At 43.2% G+C, this 25733-nt stretch overlaps 1 protein-coding gene across 5 annotated transcripts in view; it reads right to left on the minus strand.

Moving 5' to 3' along the window:
• ENO4 (enolase 4) overlaps positions 1-25733 on the minus strand; it is a 66308-nt gene that overhangs the window by 22817 nt on the left and 17758 nt on the right. For 3 of the 5 annotated variants that reach the window (XM_075935394.1, XM_075935397.1, XM_075935392.1), the window contains exons 5-9: positions 17560-17726; positions 17147-17278; positions 15138-15203; positions 12702-12764; positions 2565-2732 (exon numbers count right to left, since the gene is read on the minus strand). In XM_075935394.1, coding sequence (XP_075791509.1) covers positions 2565-2732; positions 12702-12764; positions 15138-15203; positions 17147-17278; positions 17560-17726 — 596 coding nt within the window. The remainder of the gene's footprint in view (positions 1-2564; positions 2733-12701; positions 12765-15137; positions 15204-17146; positions 17279-17559; positions 17727-25733) is intronic. The other 2 variants (XM_075935396.1, XM_075935395.1) reach the window with 1 other exon arrangement.

Here is a 25733-nt window from a genome sequence, read left to right on the forward strand (position 1 = left end):
TGGAGTCTAGGGCACCTGCCCTAGACCCAGAGAAGACCAACTCCAGCCTAAAGGGGCTCCCACCCTAGCTCTGGTTGTAGGCCTAGGGGGTCCAAAATAGCCACTAACTGGGTGCTTGTGGGGGCCAGGACTGCTGCATCACTGGTATCGGAACCGGCTGCACCCACTGCTGTTGCTGCTGATGAGCGGAGGTACTACAGTGCCGTGTCTGATAGCAAGAACAGGACCAGTGCCGGGACTGGGATCTGTCTCCCCTAAATGACCATATAGATTCCACCTCCAAGTCAGTCAAATAGTCCGAGGCCGATCAGGTTGGAGCTGAAGTGGATGCAGACGGTGACCTTGCTGACTAGAGCTGCTGGGCCATCAATTCCGACTTGCCACAGTGCCGAGTAGGAGGAGGAGGCATGGCCAGGCCCGATGGGTCTTGAGTGGGGCTGGCAGCCACAGAGCTCGGTGCCACACCCGGTGCTGCTCGAGGGCCCTGCCGCTGGCTTCGGTGCCGAGTCACAGGTCGGGGTTGAAACTGCCACCAGTGCTGGTACTGCGGGCAGTGCTATACTTGGTGCCAGGACTGCATGTGGAGCATAGTGGTGTTTCCTCAGCTCCTGTGCCAGGGTGCTGGGTGCACTGGCTACTGATCAGTGCCAATCGGGGTCCTGATCAAGTGCCTAAGTAGGAGAGGTGGATAGTTCAATCGAGTTCCTGGCAGCTCGAAAGCCTCCGGAGTAGAAGGCTCTGGGAAGTCCCCCACTGGACTGAGATCCTGGTGTGGACTAAGTTGCTTGCCCGACCAAGATGGTCCAGGCTTAGCACCTGATGGTGCCATGTGCCCCACTTGAGGGTTAATGTAGAGCACTCACTGTGGGGGTGACCTGCCCCTGCTCGACCTCTATTTCTGAAGCACTGGGGATTGAGACCAGTGCCGAGGTTTGCGTGGTGCCAGGGAAGGGCGTGAATGTCCTGACATCTCCTGCAGCAAGGCCAGTGCGCTTTGAGTCACCGGTGCCAGGTCAGACATGAGTGCCAGCTGTAAAGCTGCCTCCATCAGGATAATCTTGAGGCGTGACTCTCTCTCTCGCTTCATGCACACCTTGAACGCTTTGTAGATTTTTGCAGACCTCCGACAAGTGGATCTTGCCCAAGCACTTAAAGCAGGCAGAGTGCGGGTCACTGCAGGCCAGAAGTCTTTGGCACTTCTTACAAGGCTTGAAGGCTTAGGGCCCGGGCATGCCCTGCCACTCGCACCAGAAGCAAAAACCGTGGTGGGTCCTTAGTGCAGGATAACACCACTTAACTTAAAAGGAAAAACTGATAAGAACGTAACTGAAACTAGAACAAAGAACTGTAACAGTGAGTAACTGCTAAAGGGTGCTTGCTGAGCAAGAGCAGAAGCACATTCCAATATCTGTCACGGGTGGTAAGAAGGAACCGAGGGGGTGGAGGGCCAGCAGGGCTATATATTGGCCGGTATACCACACCAGGGGGCTCCCCTGCAGGCTCGACGGGTACTAAGGGAAAAATTTCAGATGACGCATGCACTCTGCACACATATGCTTACATGGAATGGACATGAGCAGTCACTCGAAGAATATGAAGATATTAAGACACATTTTAAGACAGGGTGGGTGGCAGCTAGACATAAATTAATTTGCATATTGCTATGAAAGAAGGTGCTTTTATAACTTGGACTTGCATCTAGTTTAGTGAAATGTGAAATTAATCTGGCTTGCTCAATTTAATTAGCAATGAATATTTGTCCATGAAAGCAGTTTGCTACAATTAACAAGGATTAATCAGAAAAGTCTCAAAAATTGGAGTAGAGCTGCTTTCCACAATTAGCCTTTCAGTGTTGAAATTCTAAAATATAACGCGATAAAGGGATGGATGATGTTGCCACAACTATTCCAAGTGTCTTTAAAGAGAGCCACGGCTGCTATGCCAGGTCATAAGAAGAAATAGTTGCAGTGGAGCCATTGTGCCTTGCTCCACGCAAGATTTTATTCCCATGTATCCATTTTGTTAGTAGGTATGGGTATATTTTGTCACACTAGCTGCCCCTATCCCTTCTTCCCCATATTCACATGCAGAGAGTCACTACAGAGCTCTGCTGCACAGTACACAAAAGGATGAGAAAACAGTGATCTCCATGCATTTTGCTTCCTTCCACTCACCTATAACATTTCGCTGTGTTGAATAGTGCACACCACTTGGGGCTACATGTTCAAAGCCTAGTGTAGCAGGGGAGGGAGATGTGCTTTTGTTATATGTTTAACAGAAGTGTTGGAGCATAAGCTTTCGTGGGCAAAGACTCACTTTGTCAGATGCATGACATGCATCTGACGAAGTGGGTCTTTGCCCATGAAAGCTTTTGCTTCAACACTTCTGTTAGTCTATAAGGTGCCACAGGACTCCTTGCCGCTTTTGCAGATTCAGACTAACACAGCTACCGCTCTGACACTTGTATGTTTGTACACTAACTATCACAAAACAAATAATAAATATTAACAATATGAAATTAGCAATCACTTTAAAATCAGTTAAAAAGAGCTTAAATAACTTACATAGTCCATCAATTCATGAGCAGCGCAATTTATTGCTAAATGTACATCTATTCCTAGTTCCAGACCTAGATTCTTGCAAGCTGTTTGCATTAAGATCAGAGGTTGTTCTAGACTATCGCACCCTGTTATTAAGCACCCCAAGTGGGATATTCTTTTTAAAGCAGGTGGCTGGAAATAAAACACAAAGAATGCTTGTATTAACATATGGTAGCTATATGACAGTAGGATTCTAGTCAACCTCAGCTCAGAAAAATATAACATTCTCTCACAAAATACAATTAAAAACCTTATAGACAATACACTACATAATAAGAGGTTCCCAAGAGTTGTTCCATGGAGGGCAAGCTTGTTTGTGAAACTATGGCTGGTCCCATGGTTCTGGCTCACCTGTTTCCCGATGCTACCATTCATTAAAAGACAGCAAACTTGCTGTAAAGGCTCTCTTAATATTGCCTTTCCACACAAGCAAATCCTGAAATTGCTAAAAAACACAGTTCCAAAATTATAAATGGGCTTGGTCTTCACATCTGCGATTACCTTATGGATCTTTTTCCTACACAATGTCCATTAAGAAGTGATGCATACTCTGAAAAAGTTTTCCTTGCTGTGTAGATCATGTCTTTTCTACAAAACTGGTTCCTTTTACTTTCAATGTCATTACTTTTTAAATTCACTTCTATTGTCTCAACACAACACCATTGCTACACTCAAGAAGTAGTACAGCTCACTCAAGCTCTCATGAGGAAACAAAATGTTGTAGGGAAACATAGTTATGATCTTTATCTTGTTGAACATTATGTAATGTAATTATATAATAATGTTTCTGATATGGGAATTGACTAGCCAGCCATAAGCAGATTTGCACTAAATCAAAAGTCTCAGCTTTGTTTTGGTGTTTAACCAGCTACAAAACTTGTGTTACTTTGTAGACTCTACTACTATGTATGTTATGTAATAAATTTGTTTTGTAGCCTGTTACTCCCAGGATATTAGAGATGAGGTAATATCTTTTGTTGGACCAACATCTGTTGGTGAGTCAGGCAAGCTTTCAAGTGTACAAAAACTCTTTGGGGAATCATTCTTAACACAAATATGTACCAATACTTTCAGAACTTCAGACTTCCTGTCTTCACCTCCATGTAGAGTCTTTTGTACCACAAATTCATTTGCGAGTGCTCTGTCCCACAATGGAAATTGGTCTGCTTCATGTGGGGTAGCCCATGTTTGTCAGGAGACAAGAGAGCATAGTATTTGTCATGACCATGAGGGTTAGCCAGCAACGTGGGGACCAGGGCTGGCCTTAAGCCGATTCGGCTATATCAGGCCCCGCACCTCAGGGGGCCCCGCACCCTACACCCGGAAATCAGCTCCCTCGGCTCAGCTGGCTGGGCTCCTCGCCCTTACTTACGCATGCTGCCAGCTGCTGCTGCTGCTGCTGCCATGCAGGTGAGCGGGGAGACGCCCGGGCATGTCCTGACGTCACGCCCGGGATTTTGAAACTGAAAAGGCGGAGGGGGCGGCACATGCGGTATGGCGTCTGGCCCAGCAGAACATTGGGGAGGGGAAAAACTAGGGGAAGGAGTGGGAGAAGAAAAGGCTTGTGCAGAGGGGGAAGAAAGAAGAAGGTACCAAGAGACAGGGGTGCAGGAAAGACAAATGCCAGGGGGCCAAGTGCACAGGGGCATGAGGGGAATGGGGGCAGAGAGTGGTGAGGGGATGGTCATCAGGGAAAAAGAAGGCAGGGGCAGTGAGGGAGAGAGAGGCACGAAGAGGGTGCAGGGCTAAGGGAAGGTGCAAGTGCTAGGGGATTCTGGGGGTGAGGCAGAAGGGGAGACACCTGCAGGGGAGGGACCAGCACCAGAGGAGAGAGGCAGGGCAGGTGTATAGCGGGAGGTGTTAGCAGAGAGGTAGCTCACATGATCAGAGTGGGGCTACTGGAGGAGTGGGCACAGGGGGGAGAGAAGGGCTGGTGGAGGGGGGTCGCAGGAGAGCTGAGGGCAGTGAGAAGGGCAGGAGTCAGGACAACAGAGGAGGGTGAGAAGTTTGGGGGCAGCAGGTCCCAGAGATGATGGAGCAAGGAGAGGAGACATGGCAGCAGAGAGAAAAGGGAAAGTTTTATAAAATATTTATTAATAACTTGGTATGCTGCCCACAACCAGTTTGTTTGCGCCCCACGGTACAGTTTGGGTTTATATGGGGATCAACACGTGGCTGGTGAGTGGGAGCCAAAACAAAAAAATAGTCAGTATAATGATCTTCTGTTAATATGTTTTAGTAGTTACATTCTTGGACTGTCATTGCTCATGAAAAATGCTGTCACATGGGTAGAAATCGGGTAAATATTGCATTTTATTAATATCAGCAGAGCTGACTTAAATGGGGCCTATGTATTGTGTAGTCTTCTCTTAATCTTTGTATTCATGCCTGTAACTGTGAGAGAAGCTATTTGTATATATTTGCTTGCATATGCAAACACATTTAAGTTGAAGCCCTCAGCATGTTCTGTAAGTATCAGTATGGCCCCTGGGGCTTCCAAAGTTGAGTTGCCCTAGCTCATCCCTGACAGGTGTCTGTCTAACCTGGTCTTAAATATCTGCAATTTAAGCCCATTGCTTCTCATCCTAACCTCAGAGGCCAACCATAACAATTTTTCTTCCTTCTCCTTATGATACTCTTTTAGATACTTGAAAGCTGCTCTCATGTCCCTTTTTGGTCTTATCTTTTCCAAGGTAAACAAGGCCAATTTCTTCAGCCTTGCCTCACATCTCATGTTCTCTAGACCTTTCATCGTTTGTCGATAGTCTCTGGATTTTCTCCAGTTTTTCCACATTTCCTGAAATGTGGCACCGAGAACTTGACATGATACTCCAGCCGGGGCCTAATGTAGATAGCTCATTCCCTGCCTAGAGGATGTGAGACCGGGTAGGTTAATTTCCAATCCTCCTATTTATTCTTTTCCTAAGTTAGGAGGGCACAGTAGTTCTGATGGAGGTTGGAGAGGGGATGGAAGCCAGATCCAAGATCAATGAGCCCTGGGAAGTGGGCCCATTGAAAGGAGACTGGATCTGTGGATGCGTTGGGGGGTCTGCAACAAGGGCCTTCTTTGGAAGCCCCCTCTTTGGAGGTGAATGTGGCAGCATTGAGACACCACCCAAAAGCAGGTGCCACAGACACTAACTGCAGATTCATGGGATGGCTCTCACAGATCTTGCACATGCATAAGATGATAGATCTGCAGGAGGGGGGGGCAGTGCAGTAGTCAGGGGGCCGGAGGGGACAGTTCCCCTTGGGAGAAAAATAATATAAAATGTAGTTAAAAATAGATGTCATATATCTATCTCATCTTTACACACCTTTGAAAATCTGGTCATAAGTGTCCTAGTCAGTTCTGAACATGAGATGTAGGAGCCCAGGCCTAATTTCTTCAGGCTTTTTTTTTTTTTTTTTTTTTTTTTTTTGAACATTTATCTACACTCCTTTCTCTTTCACTATCCAATAAATGCATGGATCCAAATTATAGGTGCTTTGTGAATATGCTGACTTGAGAGTGGAAAGATTTCATATTGTCATGTATGATTCCTGGTAACCCATCTCAAATAAGAAAAACTAGGTTGATACCTGTTCAAATCAGGAGCTGTTGAATTCAGTTCACCATTTGCAGTATCTCATTAGGATGTTTAGTGGAGAAGACATTGTTTTGTTTTATTTATACTGTGGGCAAAGCATGGGCTCACAAGAATTCCTCCATTGTTTTACCATGAGTCTCAAAACATTTGGTATTTTTCTAAAGGCCTGCAGTCAATTGATTATGTAGGAATCTGTTTCATTTAAAAAAAAGTTCTCTATACTTCTGGGCCTTACAGCTAAGAGGAAAGCTTTAAAACATGAACCCTAAATACTCAAGAAACAAAAGGCCAATAAAAATCCAACATGTTTTATTTTTAAAAAATCATATGATTTGTAGACCATTCTCATAACTTTGTGTAGGCGTTCCTTGTGATTTTTGGGTTGGCAATACTGCTCTTTGATTGGTGAATTTAGAGAGGTCTCTCCCTTCAGTTTCCCTTTCCACCCTCCTTTTTTGTCACAGGTCATCAGAGAATCATAGAGACAATGGAGAGGAGGGTGAGTCCATGACTATGGTTAATGACTGGTCCGGGTGACTAATTATTATCAGCCAGTAGTCTGAATGAGCTATCTACTGCCATCTGTTAATCAACTGTAGGAAAAGGCTTCACGAGCAGACCTTATTTATATAGACAACTTACTTTGCCACAGAGATCAGTAGACACACTTGCTGTCTCAAGGTTATCAATTTTGGCTCTTTTGGGTTGAAATTAACTTAAAACTTGGAGCTGGGAGAATTAAATGTTGTTATCCATATTGTATGATTAAAAGACCTGAACTTTATATGACCTGGCTTAGAGTCTACCATAACTTGGACACTAAGCAGAGGATAGTGAGTCACATCTAACTTAAAGTCACAGAAGATGGAAACAGGTTTTATTTCTGGTGGTATGGAGTCTATTTGAGAGTCCTCAATTATATCTGACACTTTACATCCAGAGTTTAAAGGCAGGACTGACTAGAATCAATTGAGAGTCCTTGTCTTGTCTCAGTGATCACTTGAGCAAAAATCATTGATAAAATCTTGTGTAGACTGACCTTGGACTCAACATGCAGGCAATATGTGTTGAAGGGCAGTGCAAAGGAGGCAATGGTGGTGAGGTACCATATTACCTAGTGAAATCATTGGTGCTGAAATAACTAAGGACTGGAATTTGACCACAGAACTGACACTTTCTTAACAAAGACTCCATTTTTGCTATTAAAAAATAAATCAATGTAAGAAAAAATTGCAACACTTGCTGGTAATTTTTAAAAATCAAACTTTAAACTTTATTGAAAAAATTGGATAGTTTGCAACTGAAAATATTTGACTTCCATTTAAGGCAACTGATTTAATTTTGTGTAAAATTTTGCATAATAAAGGATGTCATCTTTAAAAAAAATGTTCAATTATATAGTTACACATTCTGATCAGATCTACTTGATGTGATATTTGTGTGTGGTTGTGGTTTGTTGTGTATGTGTGTTTTTTTTTTTTTTTTTGCTCCTCAACAAAAAATCCTGGGTGGGATGGAAGTTGGGGGGTCCCGCTGTTACCTCAGTTTGCAGTTAAGAGTTATAAGGTTGTGTGAAAGAAACTTGTGAGATGTTATGAGTGCGGACCATATCAAACTAAGATATTGGTTCGAACTAAGGGTATTCAAACTAGTAGTTAATTCGGACTATCTACATTAGTCCGGACTAAGGAAAGGGACTAGATAGAGGCTTCCCACCTTTTTGCCCACTGCACATGGCACTAATGCTTTGCACTCAGCCCCAAACAGCTTTGCACTCAGCACCAAATGGCTTTGCACACGGCTCAAAATCTAAGCACACTACCCGCAAAATTGTGCACCCGGCACCCTTGAGGTTTTCCCGCCTCAGAGAGTTTATATACCTTGGCTAAACAGGAGTTCTGGTTCTGGATTCTTCACTCCACCTGAGAGCGACTACCTTGATTTTTGATCCAGTTCCATTTTCTTTTGGTTTCGTAGTTTTCCTTGTCAGTGTGTATGAGAGAGTGAAAGAGTGTGAGTGTAGACAGTCATGTGTTAGTGTGAGAGTGGTGGGTATTTTTGGGGTTTTGGTGACCTGTGGAGTATTCCTGGGTCTGAAGACCAATTGGTTCCCCACAGATTACATTCGGAGAGCGGAAGGCCTTCGATGATAATCTACAGCCTGCCTACCCTAACCCAGAGGGCTTGGTCCAGTGTCATCATGGGACTCCTCACAGTTCCTCTGCCAAGGCTTGCAATTAGCTGCGGCATTGAGGTCGTGAGCTCCTCATGTGTCTACACCACGTGATTGTAAAGTATACTCCTTGTGTATCTAGGGATCTTTTCTATCTTCTTAATTTTCAGGGATAGGGAGGGAACTGTTTAGGAAGTTATTACCTGCTGTTCTGTATTTCAAATTTTACAATATATGGTTGGGCTCCAAATTAAGTCTCTTGTGTCTTATTTCCAGGAAAATCCGTGCCGGTGATAGATACGGCCTTGAGTAATTGGCCTCAGGCAAGCTCTCTTCTGGGACTTGGGACATTTAACATCAATCTCAAGTTAGAGCGCGTCCAAATTAGGTTTCAAAATGAATCATTACTGCGTCCCAGGGTAACACCGCCAATACAGTTCGAATTGGGCCCCACACTTCCTAAAGCAAGCCCTGCTGGGGACTAAGAGGTCAACTGTACCTAGCCAGGTAGCAGGCATCAAATAGAAATGCAAGTACGAATTTCAAACTGGGACAGAGGAATTTTTGGTTTTTCCCTTCTTTGTCCTTGAGCAGTTTTCTCCAGATACTGAGGGGGACAGACAAAATGTCTCTATCCAAGAAAAGATTCTTCACTATATATCAGTAGGGTAAAGTTTAGATAAATCCATTAGGTTTTATTGTTTTATGGTTTGGGAATGGGAATCTGATGACGGTGAATTTAAAAATGGGTTTTCCTCTCCTTTGTAGCTAAGCTTTTGGCCCTTGGGGGTCCTCCATGAGTATATTAATTGGTGACTTTTCCATCTAGTCATTATGCTAGCAACAGGAATATTGTGGTGATAATAAAAGTTCTTTCTCTTCTTTTTTTTTTTACTAACCTGGTATTGGTTAATTTTTTTGTGTCCTGGTTTTAATTTAGGGCTGAGATTTCCTAAGTGATCTCTTCCCTAGTTTTCTTACCATTACTTGGGTGGTGGCAGTGGATTTTTATCCCTCAAAATCTAGGTTTTTAAAATTTTGGGGGGAAGTTTTATACCAAAACCTGGATAGACAAGGTTTTGGGGTACTTTTGTGGGTCCCCACTTCTGCATTCATTGTGCCAGAGTGGGGATTTAGCCTTTACAGTATTGAATATACTAACAAATATAGCTGAAGTCATATACTGGTAACCTGATGCTACCATTTAAACAGATTGAGAACAAGTTATGTGAATGACTATAATAGCTGTCCTGGGTTCTGTTGAGGAAGAATTTAGTTGGAAAGTGACACGCTGTGTCTGCTTAAACTCATGATGCACTAAAGAAGTAAGATCCAAAAGAAGGAGCAGAAGATTAGCTATAGAGACTGAGCTGAGGACTTTCTTTCATATACATTTGGAGAGATAGGTACAGTTCAGATTAATGTGAGAGAGTGTGTCTCATACTAGGTGGAAGAGGTGAAAAGACAATTTATTTCGCTCATAGTTATCTAGATACAGCATTAAGAAAGAATAAGATCCTGCAATGGAGAGTGTATTAGCGAAGCAGTCCACCTGAGTGCTATCAAATTCCCGGCAGAAGGCTTAAGTTTGCGTTTTCATGTGATTTCTCTAAGTTTCTTTTAGATTTCTTGATTTTTGCTTCCTCCTGACCTCTAGTTTACACCTAAAACTTAGCTTGACCTAGCTACATTGCTACAAGAATTAGTTAAGCTGACCTAAGCCCTGGTACAGATACTGTGAAGGTTATGTCTACTACACAGAAGTTAGATGCTTGCAGCTGGTCCTTGTCAGCTGACTTGGGCTCCTAGGGCTGTTTAAGGGCGGTATAGATTTTCAGGCTCAGATGGGAGCCTGAGCTCTCAGACACTTCAAAGGAGAAAGGTCCCAGAGCTCAGGCTCTAGTACAAGCCCAAACATCTACACCACAGTTACACAGTCCCTTACCCTAAACCCTACAAGCCTGACTCTGCTGACACAGGCCAGCCACTGAGTGCAAACATACCTTAAGAGTTGATGAAAAATTCTTCCTAGCTACCATCTCTTGTGGGGGTAGAATAATTCAGTGAGGGGAGAAAACCTTACTGTAATGTGTAGCTATACTTTTGGGCTACAGTACCACAGTGCCAAAGCTGTGCAGTTGTACCATCTGTAGCAGAGCCAAGCCCTTTGACACCAGTCTCTTATTTAATCCTTTTGACCTGTTTAAGTAAAGCAAATACAGTAGAGTCCCGATTATCTGACCTAAACGGGACCGACAGGTGGTCAGATTACCGAAAATGTTGGATAATAGGGAGTACAGGGAGGGAGGGATAGCTGCTGGCGCCGCTTGGTCCCCATCCCTGCCTGGCCTCTTCCCTCCCTGCAGCTCCCGGGCGCGGGCTGGGAGAATGTCTCCGCTCACTGCCCTATCGCTCTCCTGACGCTGCTGATGCTGCTCCTGCCGGCACCACTTGGAACCCATCCTTGCTTGGCCCCTTCCCTCCCTGCAGCTCCCGGGTGTGGGGCCATTCTCCCAGCCCGCACCCGGGAGATGCAGAGAGGGAAGAGGCCTGGCAGGGATGGGAACCAAGCAGCTCTGGCAGGAGGCTCCAACCCATGGGAGGCTTCTGGAGCCTCTTCAACCGGGGAGGCTGCATGCGGCATAGCAGTGCAGGGTGGCTGGCCTTGAGGGCTGCATACTTGTGCTGTGCTTGGCTGACAATGGTCTGTGGCTATGTCGGATAAAGCGGAATGTCGGATTACCGAAGGTCGGACAATCCAGGCTCTACTGTAAGTAGTCTAAAATTGATCTGCCCTGGAAAACAGGTTGTCAGAACAAGATTATAACAGGGACTCAGTCTTGAATGGTTATACACTAATAGAGTGCCTGCTAGCATTGTGTTAACAAAACATAGAAGTCCCTTATATAGACTATTTACATTGCTAAAAATATATTTTTAGGCTGTATCTACATTGGTGCGATGTTGCGCCAAAGCGGCTGCTTTTGCGCAAAAACATGCTGCCTGTCTACACTGGCGGGGAGTTCTTGCACAAGAACACTGACATTCTAATGTGTGAAATCAGTGCTTCTTGCGCAAGAACTATGATGCTCCCGCTCAAGAATAAGCCCTCTTGCGCAAGATGCCAGTGTGGACAGGCAACATGAATTTCTTGCTCAAGAAAGCCCGATGGTTAAAATGGCCATCAGAGCTTTCTTGCGCAAGAGAGCATCTACACTGGCACGGATGCTCTTGCGCAAAAGCGCATCTCTTGCACAAAGGCACATACCAGTGTAGATGCTCTTTTGCGCAAATACTTTAACGCAAGAACTCTTGTGTTAAAGAGTATTTGTGCAAGATCATGCCAATGTAGACGTAGCCTCAGATAAAATAGTATATTGACATTTCATTCATTATGGGGCTTTATATATTGCATAGCCAACTCTCAAAATATCATTTCATCAGCCTCTTCAGGCTAAAAAAGAATGTAACAAATAAAAAACCAACCCTTCTATATTAAGCAAAACTTCCAAAACTTCAGTAGCACATCATGCACCCTAAAATCCATTAAAATTTTTAATAGCTTTGGTTTTAATTATTTATAATACCTAAGTAGTTGTTTGACAATACAATTTACAGTTTCAGAGGGGTGTGGTAAGTCAAGTAGAGTGGTTCCCCATGCAGTTGTGCCACTGGGGTAGGAAGCAATACAGTGGGCATGCCTACACAGCAGGGCAAAAGTCAAATTAAGCTATGCAACTTGAGCTTCATCAAGTGTGTAGCTTAAGTTGAAATAGCTTAATTTGTCTTTTGGCGCTGTCTACACAGCAGGAAGTCAAAGGAAGGACACTCTTCCTTCAACTTCCCTTACTCTTCGTAAAATGAGGATTACAGGAGTCGGAATAAGAAGTCCTTCAGCTCACCTTTATATCAAAATAATGGCTTGCAGTGTAGACATGCTCTTTGTTATTTCAGAATAATGTTGGTTATTTTGAAAAAACACTGCTGTACCAACATAGCCAATGGGTCACAAATCATGCATGCAGTTGACTCAAGACACTATGTAGTGGGAGGATCATGCTCTCTGCTGCGTCACTGGCCTCCCAAAATCTTCCTCCTCAATGCATCAGGGTCTCCACGAGAAGAACCACATGGAGTTTCTTATCACATTTTGAGGGGTGAGGTTGGTGTTAGTAATATAATCGAAAAAACACTTCCTATTATGCAAAATGTAGAAGTCTTGGCTTTGACTTTTTAAAAGGGCCACTGTAAATGAACATTTTATAACATAGAATGTTTGAGCTTCCTGTTGTTCATCATAATCTTTTAGAAGTTTAAAACTAAAATCTTTTTTCTTACCGGAGTTTTTTTCACTGCACTACGTGCACTGCCTTTTTTATTGTCTATTAGCTGAGGGCTGGACTGTTGGGGAAAAAGAGCAATGAAGCAGTTGTGTTTGTGAAAATTCAAGGATTACACAGTTATTTCAGGGAGAGAAAAGAAAAAAGGAGTTGAACAAACTTTGATTTTGTAAAGTTAAATGTTTTAGATTTGAAAACATTATTTTGGAAAACACAAAAAAAAAGAGTATTCCATGAACAGTATGTTACAAAGAAAATGATATTGTTTTATTATCACACAATAATTCATCTCCAAATGTTCATTTCAAGGAAGAATGTGCATTGTTGCTTTTTCCAGATTTTCACTTGCTATGCCAGCTGCATATGTACTTTCCAATCCTTACGAAATGTATGCATGCATATAACTTTATACACTTTGGGTGCAGCTATACAGCACCCTAAACTCGCAATAAGATACGCACTTTGCACTACGTAAATTGTGTATATTATTTTGAAAATATTTCTAAATTTGAAGTTTGGCATGTCCAGGGCTCAACAAATCATGTAATCTACTCGCCCATGGCAAGTAGATTACAAGCCGGCACAGCCAGCACCGCACGATCTGCTCATGCGGAGCGCGATCTGCGCATGTGCAGCTCGGAGAACCGCGTGGCTGGCGAGCTCTGGGCATGTCTACACAGCATCACATTTCAAAATAACATGCTATTTCAAGCCATCCCTTATACCTCACGCAACGAGGTTTGCTGGGATGGCAAAATAGCGTGCCTATTATTTTGTAAAATATTTCAAAATAATGGGCAGCTTGTGTAGAGGCAAGGTAGCTATTTCGGGATACCTCCGGTATCCTGAAATAGCTGTGCAGTGTAGAAGTATCCTTGGTCAATAATCATATTGATAAATTTGTGTGTAAATTTAAACATGTGTTTGGAGAATCAGGGTCATTTCTTTTACACTGTACTTGGTGCTGTATTGTGGTTCCTTCTTACCCTAAATTTTCTTGGAAATATAATGGAAGAGCTAATTGTCTTGTGTTTGTGAAAATGTTCTATCCTGATGAAAATTCAATGTCACCAAAGGTGTGTGTTTGAGAGACAGAGAGAGATAGAGAAGGCAAAAGACATTGTTAACCCACTTAAGTTTGCCTGTGTCATGCCCATCCAGTTCAACAAATTCAGTAAAACTAAAACTTCGTAAAGCCAGAAAATACAGATAGATACATTTCCCCTAGAGCTGGCAATAATCACTGAAAATTATCTGCATGCACTCCGTTCATTGTGTTGACTGTAGTAGGTGTACTAAATGATGGAGGAAAAAAGTGGAGCAGCTTGGAAGAACTGTGATTTTGATATGAAGAGGTCTGGGTCTGAGTCCCCTCATATATGTTATTAAAGGAGAGATATGTATGGGTGTCAGCATTAGTTCAATTCAGAACTGTGTAGGTTTTGTCAGTAGCAGGGAGTAGAGTTTTATTGCATGGGTATTGTCAGTAGAGAGGTGGGATATGAAAGAACTCTGTGGATTTAATGTTGGGTACGGGAAGGTCCCCATCCTCACCTCCTTGAGTTCCAAGCCCTCTTCCCTTCTCTCCACCCATTTCCATGTATTTCCCTTCCCCATAAAACTTACATCCCTCACTGCATACCTGACCCTCTCTTCTCTTTTTACCACTTACTCTTGCAATCTTCACCCCTTCCCTCCCAGTGAGCACTCGGCATGTGTAATTTATTTTCCTTTCAAAAATAGTTACAGAACCTTCTATCTCAAAAATACCCTTGATATAGGCAGCTGTTTCCACAATTGTTTACAATTCATTCATAGATTTCAGCCCAAGATTTCAAACGTCAAAATTGCTAAGATCTGTAAACTTCACAAAATACTATTTATTATTTTACTTTTCTGGAGCCTGTCTCTCAGATAACCATTTGTTAAATGGCCCCAAATTTGGATCACTGATTTTACCTCACCACCCTCTTAAGCAAACCAAATTTCAAGGCAATCTAATTACCTTACAGATTTTAGGCCACTTAGAACAGTCAAGCTTTAAACAGAAAGCTGGTCTTAATATTAACTATAATAGAACTATTGCTCTGCTATATTGTGTCTATAATATGTGAGCATGTGAAATAAATGCATTGGCTATATTGGACCTAGAGTGATCAGACAGTAAGTGTGAAAAATCAAGGACACTTCTTGAGCGGGGGAGACAGTTGCATATATAAGACAAAGCCACTAATATTAGGATGGTCCTGATAATATCCAGACATCTGGTCACCCTAATGCCATAGAAATGTAACACATGGCCCAATTTTTTCAATATACACAGGCAACAGATATGAATGTCAATACATCTTTTTTCCTGTATTAGAAAGGCCATGTTAAATATATCAGCAGTATTAGCTCAACAAATTGTTAAATTAGGATTAGTTTTTCTTACCCCTTTACCTACAGGATCCAGCAACCTCACCATTTGTTTCTGAATATCCAGAAGCCTTTCAATGCCCTTTAAATTAAATAATAATAGTCAACCAAACCAGATTATTTTGTATTAAGAATGTAAATAAAAACACGGGGAAATTTACTTTTATTTTAAAAAAGGTGTCCTAACGCACACATTCCAATGCAGTTTTTTATTTGGTAGGTCTGATTAGCAGAAAGGAAAAAAAAATCACATGCTATCCACAGCCTTCTGATTGGGTAAATCTGTCCAATGTTAGAGAACCAGGAGCAGTGGAGCTAGCACCAATGATTCCTTGTCGTGGTGAATGTGAGTATGAAGAAAGATATCCTGTTCAACCCCAAGAAGAACCCTACTTCAATTAACAACGAGCAGACTGATTGGTCTATCCCCTTAAGATCTAAGAAGAGGAGGAAAGCTAGAATACTGCCCATCTCAAAAAGTGATGCAGGCACCAGGAAAGAAAGCCACCTATCTATGCGCCACCCCATGACATGTAATTTCAGCTAAGGGATGTTGTGGGAGAAGTCCCCAATGGATTGAGGAGATGATATTTAGGGGTCAAATATTATCTGTATATCAGACCATGTCTACTAATTAGCACTTTCCTAGCTCTATCTAAGTAAGGGCTTGTCTATACAAGGATACTCTGATAAATTAATCTGAATTAACTTTTAAAGGAGGTTAGTTAAACTGTATTAAATGTCTGAGTGGATTCTCTTATTCAGAATCCAGAATATGATTTAGAGTAATTCACTCCCAAAGTGAATTGTGCTAAAGTGAATTAAGGGCACGTTCTTTCTGAATCAAAGCGTCCACCCAGGATTTTAATGCAGTTTAACTAACCAACATTAAATTCACACATTTAGTTAATCTGGATTAATTTTTCTGAGTGTCTTTGTGCAGACAAGCTCTAAGAAATTGGCATCTGAACACCTCACAAGCACTTATGTTTATCTCCCACAACTCTGTGAAGAAGGAAAGTATTGTGATCTCAATTTTATAAGCAAGGAACAGAGGAACAGAGAAGTTAAGGTAACACAGAAAGGTGGCAATCAGAAACTGAACTCCAATATCGAGTCATAATCTACTGCTTAACCACAAGACCTCTTCATCTTCAACTGAATAAGGAAAAGATTAACTGTCCCTTCCTAAATCATATGCCTTCATAGTATGTTAATCATGCCTACACAGGTGCACTAGTGGAAGCAGAGGTCACTGTCGATAACATAACTACACAGGGGGCATGATGTACTTGTAGCAAAGAATCTTCACTCCCCCACTCCAGCACCCAGGAGGTATTATGCCTTTGAAAGGCACAATGTCTGAAACTCCATCAATAGGTTATGGTGGCAATTATAAACAACAAGAGTTAAGATCAACTACTTTGTTCAGGTCACTGGCATACAAAACAGAAGCTACATGCATATGAGGCAGGCATTGTATGAAGATATATTCTGTAATGCCACATATAGTTAAGCAAATAAGGTGTTGACCCAGCCTGCTCTTATCTACCCTTTCTGCCCCTTTAATGGGTTTCTGTTCTTCTTTGCTTTCCCTTCTACACTGTTTCATTTTAAAAACAATTTGTTCCCAAAGATTTTGTATCTTATTGTGTACTTTTTTTAGGGTCATTCTTTTACTGTGTGCTATGCACTGAATGATATTATGATGTATTACCTATGAATGGCAAGTTGCATTTTATATAAGCCATTTTATATGCTTCCATTGTATTTCAGAACTCTGCTGCTGCTTTTAATTAAATTGATTCCTGTGATCCACTAGACACTCATACTTTACATTTGGAGAGCTGCAATATAAAACATTCCATATTCTAACCATTCAGTTCTGCAATAATATTTTGTTAAAGAAAATTTTGTCTCTCCTGCAAATAGAAATTTAAAAAATCACTTTTTTGGAACTGTATCTAAAAGATATGTGGTCAAAATTATGATATCAATTAAAGTGAAAATAGTAGCATACAGTACTTGTTTAACTGTTAACTCTGTGGGTGGGATGAGCATCACTTCTTTCATTAAGTTCAGTTTTCCAGATGATGATTTTCCACAGCTCAACAGAGTGACCATTGGCAGTGGCACAATAAATTTCTTAGGCAAATCCTGAAATTGAGAGAACCTTGTGAAAATAAACTCTTTAACTCTTATTGTTTAACCCAGTGTTTTCTTTATTTTCATTACAGACTGATCCAAAGCCCATTCAAGTGAGTGTAAAGATTCCCTCCATTCACCTCAATGAATTTTGGATTATGTAACATAAGGAGTCATCTGTCTATGGATATCAAACTATACAGCTTTCCGGAACATTGAACATTCCTGAAGTACACAACTTTGGAACAATGACTACAGCTGAGGAAAAATGAAAAGAAAATATAGACAAGTACCTGGTGTTTCATCAATGCAAGATGTAAGTACAAAGGTGTTTTGTTAATGCTGGCACCAGTTTTAGCAACAGCAAGTGATAATCCCCCAATGGCTATGCTACCACAGAGCACAGGTTCAATGGGTTCCGCAGGTGGAATTGGTTTCTCTGCAACAGAAGTCTTCTTCCCTAAGGTGATTAAGAATATTGACTAAATGTTTTCTTGGTTTAAAATTCAGTTATATACCTACAATCAGAATTCTAAAAAAAAGTAAAATATTTCCATTTAAGCATCATGCATATTATATGATGCACTAATACTATCTTAACTATTAATTTGATCTTTATTTCAATTAATGAATCTTTTTCATGTATCTTGCAGTCCTTACCGCTATCCATTCCAACTCCTTTCCGATTTTAAATCCCTCCTCAAAATTCACTTCCTTCAGCTTTTACCCACCAATCTCTATGTTATCTTTTGCCCTTCTCTGTATTTAGATGTAATAATCTAATCTCTCAAGCTCCATACACAAAGGGCTCGTCTACACTGGCCCCTTTTCCGAAAGGGGCATGCTAATTTCACAGGTCGTAATAGGGAAATCCGCGGGGGATTTAAATATCCCCCATGGCATTTAAATAAAAATGTCCGCCGCTTTTTTCCGGCTTTTAGAAAAGCCAGAAAAGAGCGTCTACACTGGCCCCGATCCTCCGGAAAAAAGCCCTTTTCCGGAGGATCGGGGCCAGTGTAGATACTCTTTTCCGGCTTTTCTAAAAGCCGGAAAAAAGCGGCGGACATTTTTATTTAAATGCCGCGGGGGATATTTAAATCCCCCGCAGATTTCCCTATTACGACCTGTGAAATTAGCATGCCCCTTTCGGAAAAGGGGTCAGTGTAGACGTAGCCAAAGTATTCTTTGCACGTTGTTGTAAACCTCATCCCTCCCTTTCTTTTTTGTTCTCATCATTTTCTACATTTATCTAGTTTACATTATAAGCTGATTGAGACAAAGTGCACCTTTTGTTTTCTGCAAAGCAACATGCACATTATGAAGAATAATATAGCACCCTTTAGTTATGAGCTCAGGGGACCTGATTTTCAAGTGTTCAACACCCACAATTTGGGCTAGATTTTTCAAAAGTCCTCAGCTTGCAATATACCTCCTTTGAAAATCCTATCATTATTTTGGTTTCTAAATACATGCTCTTTTGACAATCTGACCCTACATACAAGCATCCCAGAGTAATGTTCAATAACAAAAGAAAAATACAACAGAGTACATTTATAATACTGTAACTGAAGATTCAACCAAATAGGACCTTGACTACATTTACAGCATATGATAGATAACGCCACTTACACCCACAGAGTGAAGAGTCTCACAAATAGGATGGAGTAAGTGAATGATCAAAAGCTAAAGCAAACAGTTATTTTGTTCTGCAACCAGAGTACATTTTAAAACTCACTACTGGAAATTGAGTATCTGCCACGGCTTCACTGTGAGTCACAAGTGGTAGCTATTGACTTCTATAGCCAAAACTGTCTTAAATAAGTGTGAATTTGTCTATTTTTACATTCAGCAAGAAATCAATAATGACTAACTACATAGTCAATGACAGCTGGGTATCAAAACTCCCTAACTAAAACTACTGTGTGACACAAAAGATCACATCTGATGATGGATGTAACTGGGAATAAACATATCTAATAATCTAAGTTGGAAAGTATATGTATATTTGCATTAATGTACACGTTTATAACACAATCTCAAGACATTACACAGATATTACAAAATAAGCAGAAAGACAAGAAGAGAGAGTTACTCACCTTGTGCAGTAACGTCTATTCTTTGAGATGTGTGTCCCCCTGGCTGCTCCACTCAAGGTGCTGGGCTCGTCCTGGTGCTGGAAACCAGAGGATTTTTGGTAGCAGTAGCCCTACTGGACTGCACATGCGCGACTGCTGCCTTGCGCCGCTCAGCTGAGAGCAATCTGGTCTTATCAGTTTCCCTCTCAACCGGAAGCATCTGAAAAAGAGAAAAACAGAAGCTCCGAAGCAAGGAGGAGGGAGGGACATGGAGCACCCACAGGGACACACATCTCGAAGAACAGACGTTACTGCACAAGGTGAGTAACTCTCTCTTCTTCGTTGAGTAGCGTCCCCGAGGGTGCTCCACTTGAGGTGAGTACACAGCCATGGTCCAATGCTACACGCGTGCTTCAGACTTACTGCCTCTGCACTGTGGACAGGACAGCTTGGGCCACTGCTGAATCGGTCTTCAGTATGTTCGCCAGGGCATAGTGTTTAGCGAAGGTAAGAGCAGACGACCAGGTTGCTGCACGGCATATATCTCACAATGGCACACCCTTAAGATAGGCAGTGGATGCGGCCATGCCTCTGGTAGAATGGGCATGAGGTCACGTTGGAAGCGATTTGTTATGCAGAGCATAACATCGTGTGACGCATGTGACAGTCAAGCTGGAGATGTGTTGTGTGGAAAGTTGTTTGCCTTTGGAACGCTTGGCTGTAGACAAGAACAAGCACTGAGACTTCCTAAAGGCACATGTCCTGTCGAGGTAAAAAGCCAACTCTTATCTGACATCTAGCATGTGCAGTCGTGACTCTTCCTGGGAGGAGTGAAGTTTGGCGTAGAATGTCGGTAGACTTATGAGTTTGTTTATATGGAAGGCAGAATTCACCTTCGGTAAAAAGGTGGGGTGTATGCGAAGAACCACAACCATGGTCATAAAATATTGTGTACGGCAGATCAGCAGAGAGAGCCACTAATTCACTCACTCGGCAAGCTGACATCATGGCAAGTAGGAACACTACTTTCATTGTGAGCATTCATAAGTCACATGTCGCATGTGGTTCAAAGGGGAGGTGAGTCAGAGTGTCCAAGACTAAAGGCAAGTCCCACTGTTCCGGTGGGGTCCTGTGAGGTGGATATAGGTTGTTTAGCCCCTTTAAAAACCATTTGGTGAGAGGATGTGCAAATACCGAATAACTGTCGCTAGAGAGATGGAAGGACGAAATTGCCGCCAAAAGCACTCTGAGGGAAGGAATCGCCAACCCCACCAACTTTTAGGTGCAGAATATAATCTAGCACCTGTTGGACAGGTAAGAAGAGAGGGTCGAAATCTCTTGCTGAACACCAGGACTGGAACCGATACCATTTCTGAAGGTAAGTCTTGCGAGTAGTGTGTTGCCTGCTGTTAATCAACACATGCCTCACCTCCTGAGAACAGATTAACTCATGCTCTTGGAGCCAGCTAGGAGCCACGCCGTCATGTGCATGCGCTTGATGTGCGGATGGATCATTGTACCATGTTGTTGAGACAGTAAACTGAACAGCCTCGGTAGTCATTGTGGCTGGGCCACCGACATTCTCGACAATTGTGTTAGCCACGTTTGTTGGAGCCAAAAGGGCATTATCAAAATTACTGTTGCCCCTTCTAATGTTATTTTATCCAGAACCTTTGGAATGAGAGGGAGAGGAAGAAAGGCATAAAGCAGTTGGTGATGACTCCAGTCAAGGAGGAAGGCAACCCCCAAGGAATCTGTGCTGATGCCCGTCTGTGAGCAATACTGATGGCACTTCCTGTTGTGACGGGTGGTGAAGAGGTCTATATCAGGAAAGCCCCAGAGATGGAACAGGTTGCGAATGACTGTGTTGTGCAACTCCCATTCGTGTTGAGGAAGGAAGTGCCTGCTGAGGGTATCGGCGATAACATTGTCCTTGCTGGGAAGGTAAGATGTGATCAGGGTAATACCCTGCCAATTCACCCAGTTCCATAAACGTACCACTTCTGCACAGAGGGGGCATGAATGTGCGCCTCCTTGCCGAATGATATAATACACCGTGCATATGTTGTCGGTGAGAATCTGGATCGTAAGGCCTCGAATGATGTGGAGAAAGTGTTTGCAAGCATTAAATACTGCTCGTATCTCAAGGAAATTTATGTGCAAGGATTCTTGGGGCGTCCAGAGACCCTGAGCTCGATGTTCCTGCAAATGGGCTCCCCAGCCAAGTAGGGAAGCATCCATTGTGATCTGCAGGGAAGGCCTCTGGCTGTGAAAGGGGACCCCGTTAACATATTTCTGGGGTTGTTCCACCATGCCAGCGAGGTCCTGTCCTGTTTGGGAATAGAAAACTGTCCTGTTTGTGCCATGTGTACTGGGCTTGTAAACAATGAACAGCCAATGCTGAAGGCTGCGCAGGTGGAGTCTCGCGTACAGTACCACATATGTGGTGGCTGCCATATGGCCAAGCAGTTGCAGTCAAGTAAGTATGCGGGATCTGGGAGAAATTGAAACAGTCTGTACCAAATCCCGGATTAGTTGGAACCTCTTCATGGGTGAGTAGGCTCTTGTGGTCAGAGAATCGAGTCTTGCACCGATGAACTCTAACTCATAACTCGGTGTCAAGGAGGACTTCTCAAAATTGATTATGAGCCTAAGAGTCTCAAACATTGTCATGGTAGTGGTAACTGCCCATGTGGCTTCATTGAGCATGGGGGCCTTTATTAGGCAATTGTCCAAATACGGAAAGATCATGATGTCGCGGCGACGAAGGTAAGCCGCTTCCACCGCCTGGGTCTTGGAAAACACTCGTGGCGCTGCTGAAAGTCCGAAAGGTAACATTTGGTATTGGTAATGGTCAGCTCCTACTATGAAACGAGGGAACCGCTTGTGGGCAGGATGTATTGTTATATGAAAATAGGTGTCCTGTAGATCGAGGGATGCGAACCAATCCCCTTTGTCGAAAGCTGGGATGATAGATGCTAACGTGACCATCTTGAACTTTTGTTTCCGCAGGTGGCGGTTGAGCCAACGTAGGTCCAGGATAGCCTCCTTCCTCCCCCCCATTTCTTCTGGGTGAGGAAGTAACAAGAGTAAAAACCTCTCCCACAAAATTGAGTTGGCACCCTCTCCACTGTTCCTGTAGTAAGCAAATGAGAGACCTCTTGTTGTAGAAGTATCTCGTGAGAGGGGTCCCTGAAAAGGGACGGGGAAGGGGGGAGGGAGAAGGGATGGAACTGAAAGGGATGACGTATCCTGAAGCAACTATGTCATAGACCAAATGATTGGTTGTTATGAGACCAACGTTGTTGATAAGGTCTCAGCCGATGATGGAACAAGCCTTGCACGTTGTCTGGAGTCTCCGTCAAAGGGGTGATACACAGTCCCTTGATTAGCACATCAAACCTGCTGCCGACCTTGCTGGTGAACGGGTGCTTTGTTAGGTTGTTGTTGTCGCTTTTGCGGACGTTGTCTCAGCCTCTGTTGTTCATATGGTCTGGCTCGAGGTGTCGCATAAGAGAAGGGCCTCTGTTTGTTATATGGCAGGTATCTCTTGCGTATATAGGGAGGTGTGTACATCCCCAGCGTTCGCAAAGTAATGTGGGAAGCCTTGCCCGACTGGAATACCTGATCAGTTGACTGAGCGAAGAATGACTTGTGATCAAAGGGTAAGTCTTCTACCTTGTTTAGTAGATCTTTCGGGGAAGCAGCTTGATGTAACCAGGAAGCACAACGCATGACTACAGAAGTAGCTGTGGCATGAGTCGCTGCATCAGCAGTGTCAAGAGTGATCTGCAATCCTGTTCAGGCCGTTGTGTAGCCCTCCTGTATTACCGCCTTTAGAATTTGACGCTTTGAGTCTGGTAAATGTTCTAAAAGGGGAACTAATTTTGAATAATTGTCAAAATCATGATTTGCGAGGGGAGCCGCATAATTACACATTATCAGTGCTGAAGTGGTGGAAGAGTACACTTTCCTGCCCAAGAGGTCTAGGTGTTTGGCCTCTTTGTCATTTACAGTATTTTTAGCCTGTGCTGTCTTGGACCTTTGTTGTGAGGTGTCCATGACAAGGGAATTGGGCTGGGGGTGAATAAACAAGAACTCCATACCCTTCTGGTTTATGAAATACTTCTTATCCGATTGTTTGTTGGTTGGCAAGGACATAGCTGGAGTCTGCTAGATGTTGTTGGCAATTTCCAAAATGGCGTCATAAAACTTCAATTTCTTGGAAGGTTGCAAGTTCTTAAGTAAAGGATGCTGTTTTAGTTGAACATCCGTAGTTTGAGTGTTCTGAGATTGAGCAACCCTCTTAAAAAGTTCTTGAAATTGCTTATGGTCTTCAGTTGGAGATAAATCTCCGGGGAAACTGCGTCGTCTGGCGACAAAGATGAGTGGTCGGCAGGGGAATCCGGGCTCTGAGGTTCCCGGCTTGGAATGTGGTTGTCTTGCTGTTCCTCATGAGTTTGGATCGAGGCAATGTCCTCCTCAGGAGTTGGTAGAACTGTCAGAGGGTGCAAGACATAGAGACACCGGTCTACTGGAGCACGGGGATCACAAACACAGGTACTTCCTGCCAAGTGAGTAATGATGTTTATGGTAGTAACAGTCGTAATACCATCTGTGATTATATGAGCCCGGTGAGCATCTCGGAGAATATCCTAGTAGTGTTACATACCAACGCAAATATCTTGAGGGTCTTGAAGACCCCGGTGAAATAGATCTAATGGAGTAGCGGGAGGGAGATTGAGAGTAATGCGCTTGTTAATATTTTCATGGCAGTGAGTGATAAGGTGACCTGTAGTAATGGTCCCTGGTTGATCTATAACGAGGAGCACGGTGATGGCTGCCAGTGTATGATGAGGTTGGTGACAAAGGTCCAGGAGAAGAAACAGAACGGTTTGGTGTGAGCTATGGTGTTCAGACTCGTCTTGACTTGCGCTATGCCTCAGTCTGCATGGAGCAGTTGAGAGGGGAAGAGGGTGCCACCTGCAATGAGGTGGGTGGTAAAGAAACAGTCTCCATAGACTGGTTGTAGCTCAGCTGAAGCACCGGTGCCACTGGAGTAGGTGCCGCTAGACTAGTGTAGCCAGACAGGAACCCCCCCTTGTAACATCCATTTTTGCTTGCCTGGAGCATCCAGGGCACACAGAGCAGAAGGCCCAGGCTGTGTGACTGTGAATGGCTGTAAACAGAGATACGCCAATTGCTGACCAAGAGGCTGCCAAGGAGTGCCCTTGACTCAAACCCATATTGATACGAACACACATCCGTCCGCGGGGGAAGGAATCTCTCGCCCAGTAAAAAAATGTCTAGTATTCACAATTTAGTTATCTCTCTCTTGCAAGTGTAAATTAACTTGAAACTTGCTTGTAAGAACTGGCGCCACAAAACGGACCAGTACAATTCGGCATCTTAGATAAGAAAGAGGATACGGGCCCCCAGGGGCATATAGATGGGTCCAGCAGCACATTTTCTCTGAGTGTCAATCTACCATCTATCTGCTGGTCGGGTTAGGTGTTTGATCTCCCGAAGTTCCAGAGGGGACGCCCACCTCGTATTCGTCTTTCCTAGGAATTGAGAGACTGGCCCTGGCCTGACACGCTGGAGTCGAGAGGCACGGAAAGGGGTAAAAATTGTACCTGGTTGTGGTCCTTTGCTTAAGTATTTATATACATAGTGTTAGAGCTCTTTAAAGATTAAGCTGTCACTTGGTACCATTATTTCTATTTTCTATCTTTACCTTTTTCCTGTGATCATTTTTTTCCTGTGATCATTTTTAAGACCTATATATATCTATAGATATATAGATATATATATATTTGCTAGCATTTAAGAAATAGAGCAATAGCCATTGTAACCATATGCTTTTATAAGTCTTTTAATAAACCTGTAACTGTTTAAACTTTAACCTGACTCCTCCAGTTGCTGTAACAGAACCAAGCACAATTTAAAAGAACTTCAGCCGGTCATAAAGGGACAGACATAGGGAAAGCTTGGGCGTTTGGATCTGTGTCACTCCCAGGTGACAAGATTCGTTGGGGCACCTTTTCAGCCTTTCCTAGGCTGCCCGCTGCGAAGGAACCCCTGTGTTCTAGCAGCTAAAATCTAAGTTGTAATAAGCTCTTCCTATATAACGGGGCGTCTGTTGGCCTACTGGCCACCCTCTGCGACGGGACCCCGGTCCTAGCAGTAAAGACACGGACGTTAAACCTTTTCTCGGAAACATACACACACACACTGCCCTGACCATCGGCTGACAACTAGTTAGTTGCGGGACTGGAGGATGCAGTGTCGGTGCCAAGGGCTGTGGAGTAACAGTGCCTGCCTGTGGCACTGATGCCGATGCCTCTGGCACCGAGGAAAGCGGAGGTGCAGTTGCCGGCACCGCTGATGTG

The sequence above is a fragment of the Pelodiscus sinensis genome, chromosome 8 (assembly GCF_049634645.1).
Source record: "Pelodiscus sinensis isolate JC-2024 chromosome 8, ASM4963464v1, whole genome shotgun sequence".
NCBI classification, from domain to species: domain Eukaryota; kingdom Metazoa; phylum Chordata; order Testudines; family Trionychidae; genus Pelodiscus; species Pelodiscus sinensis.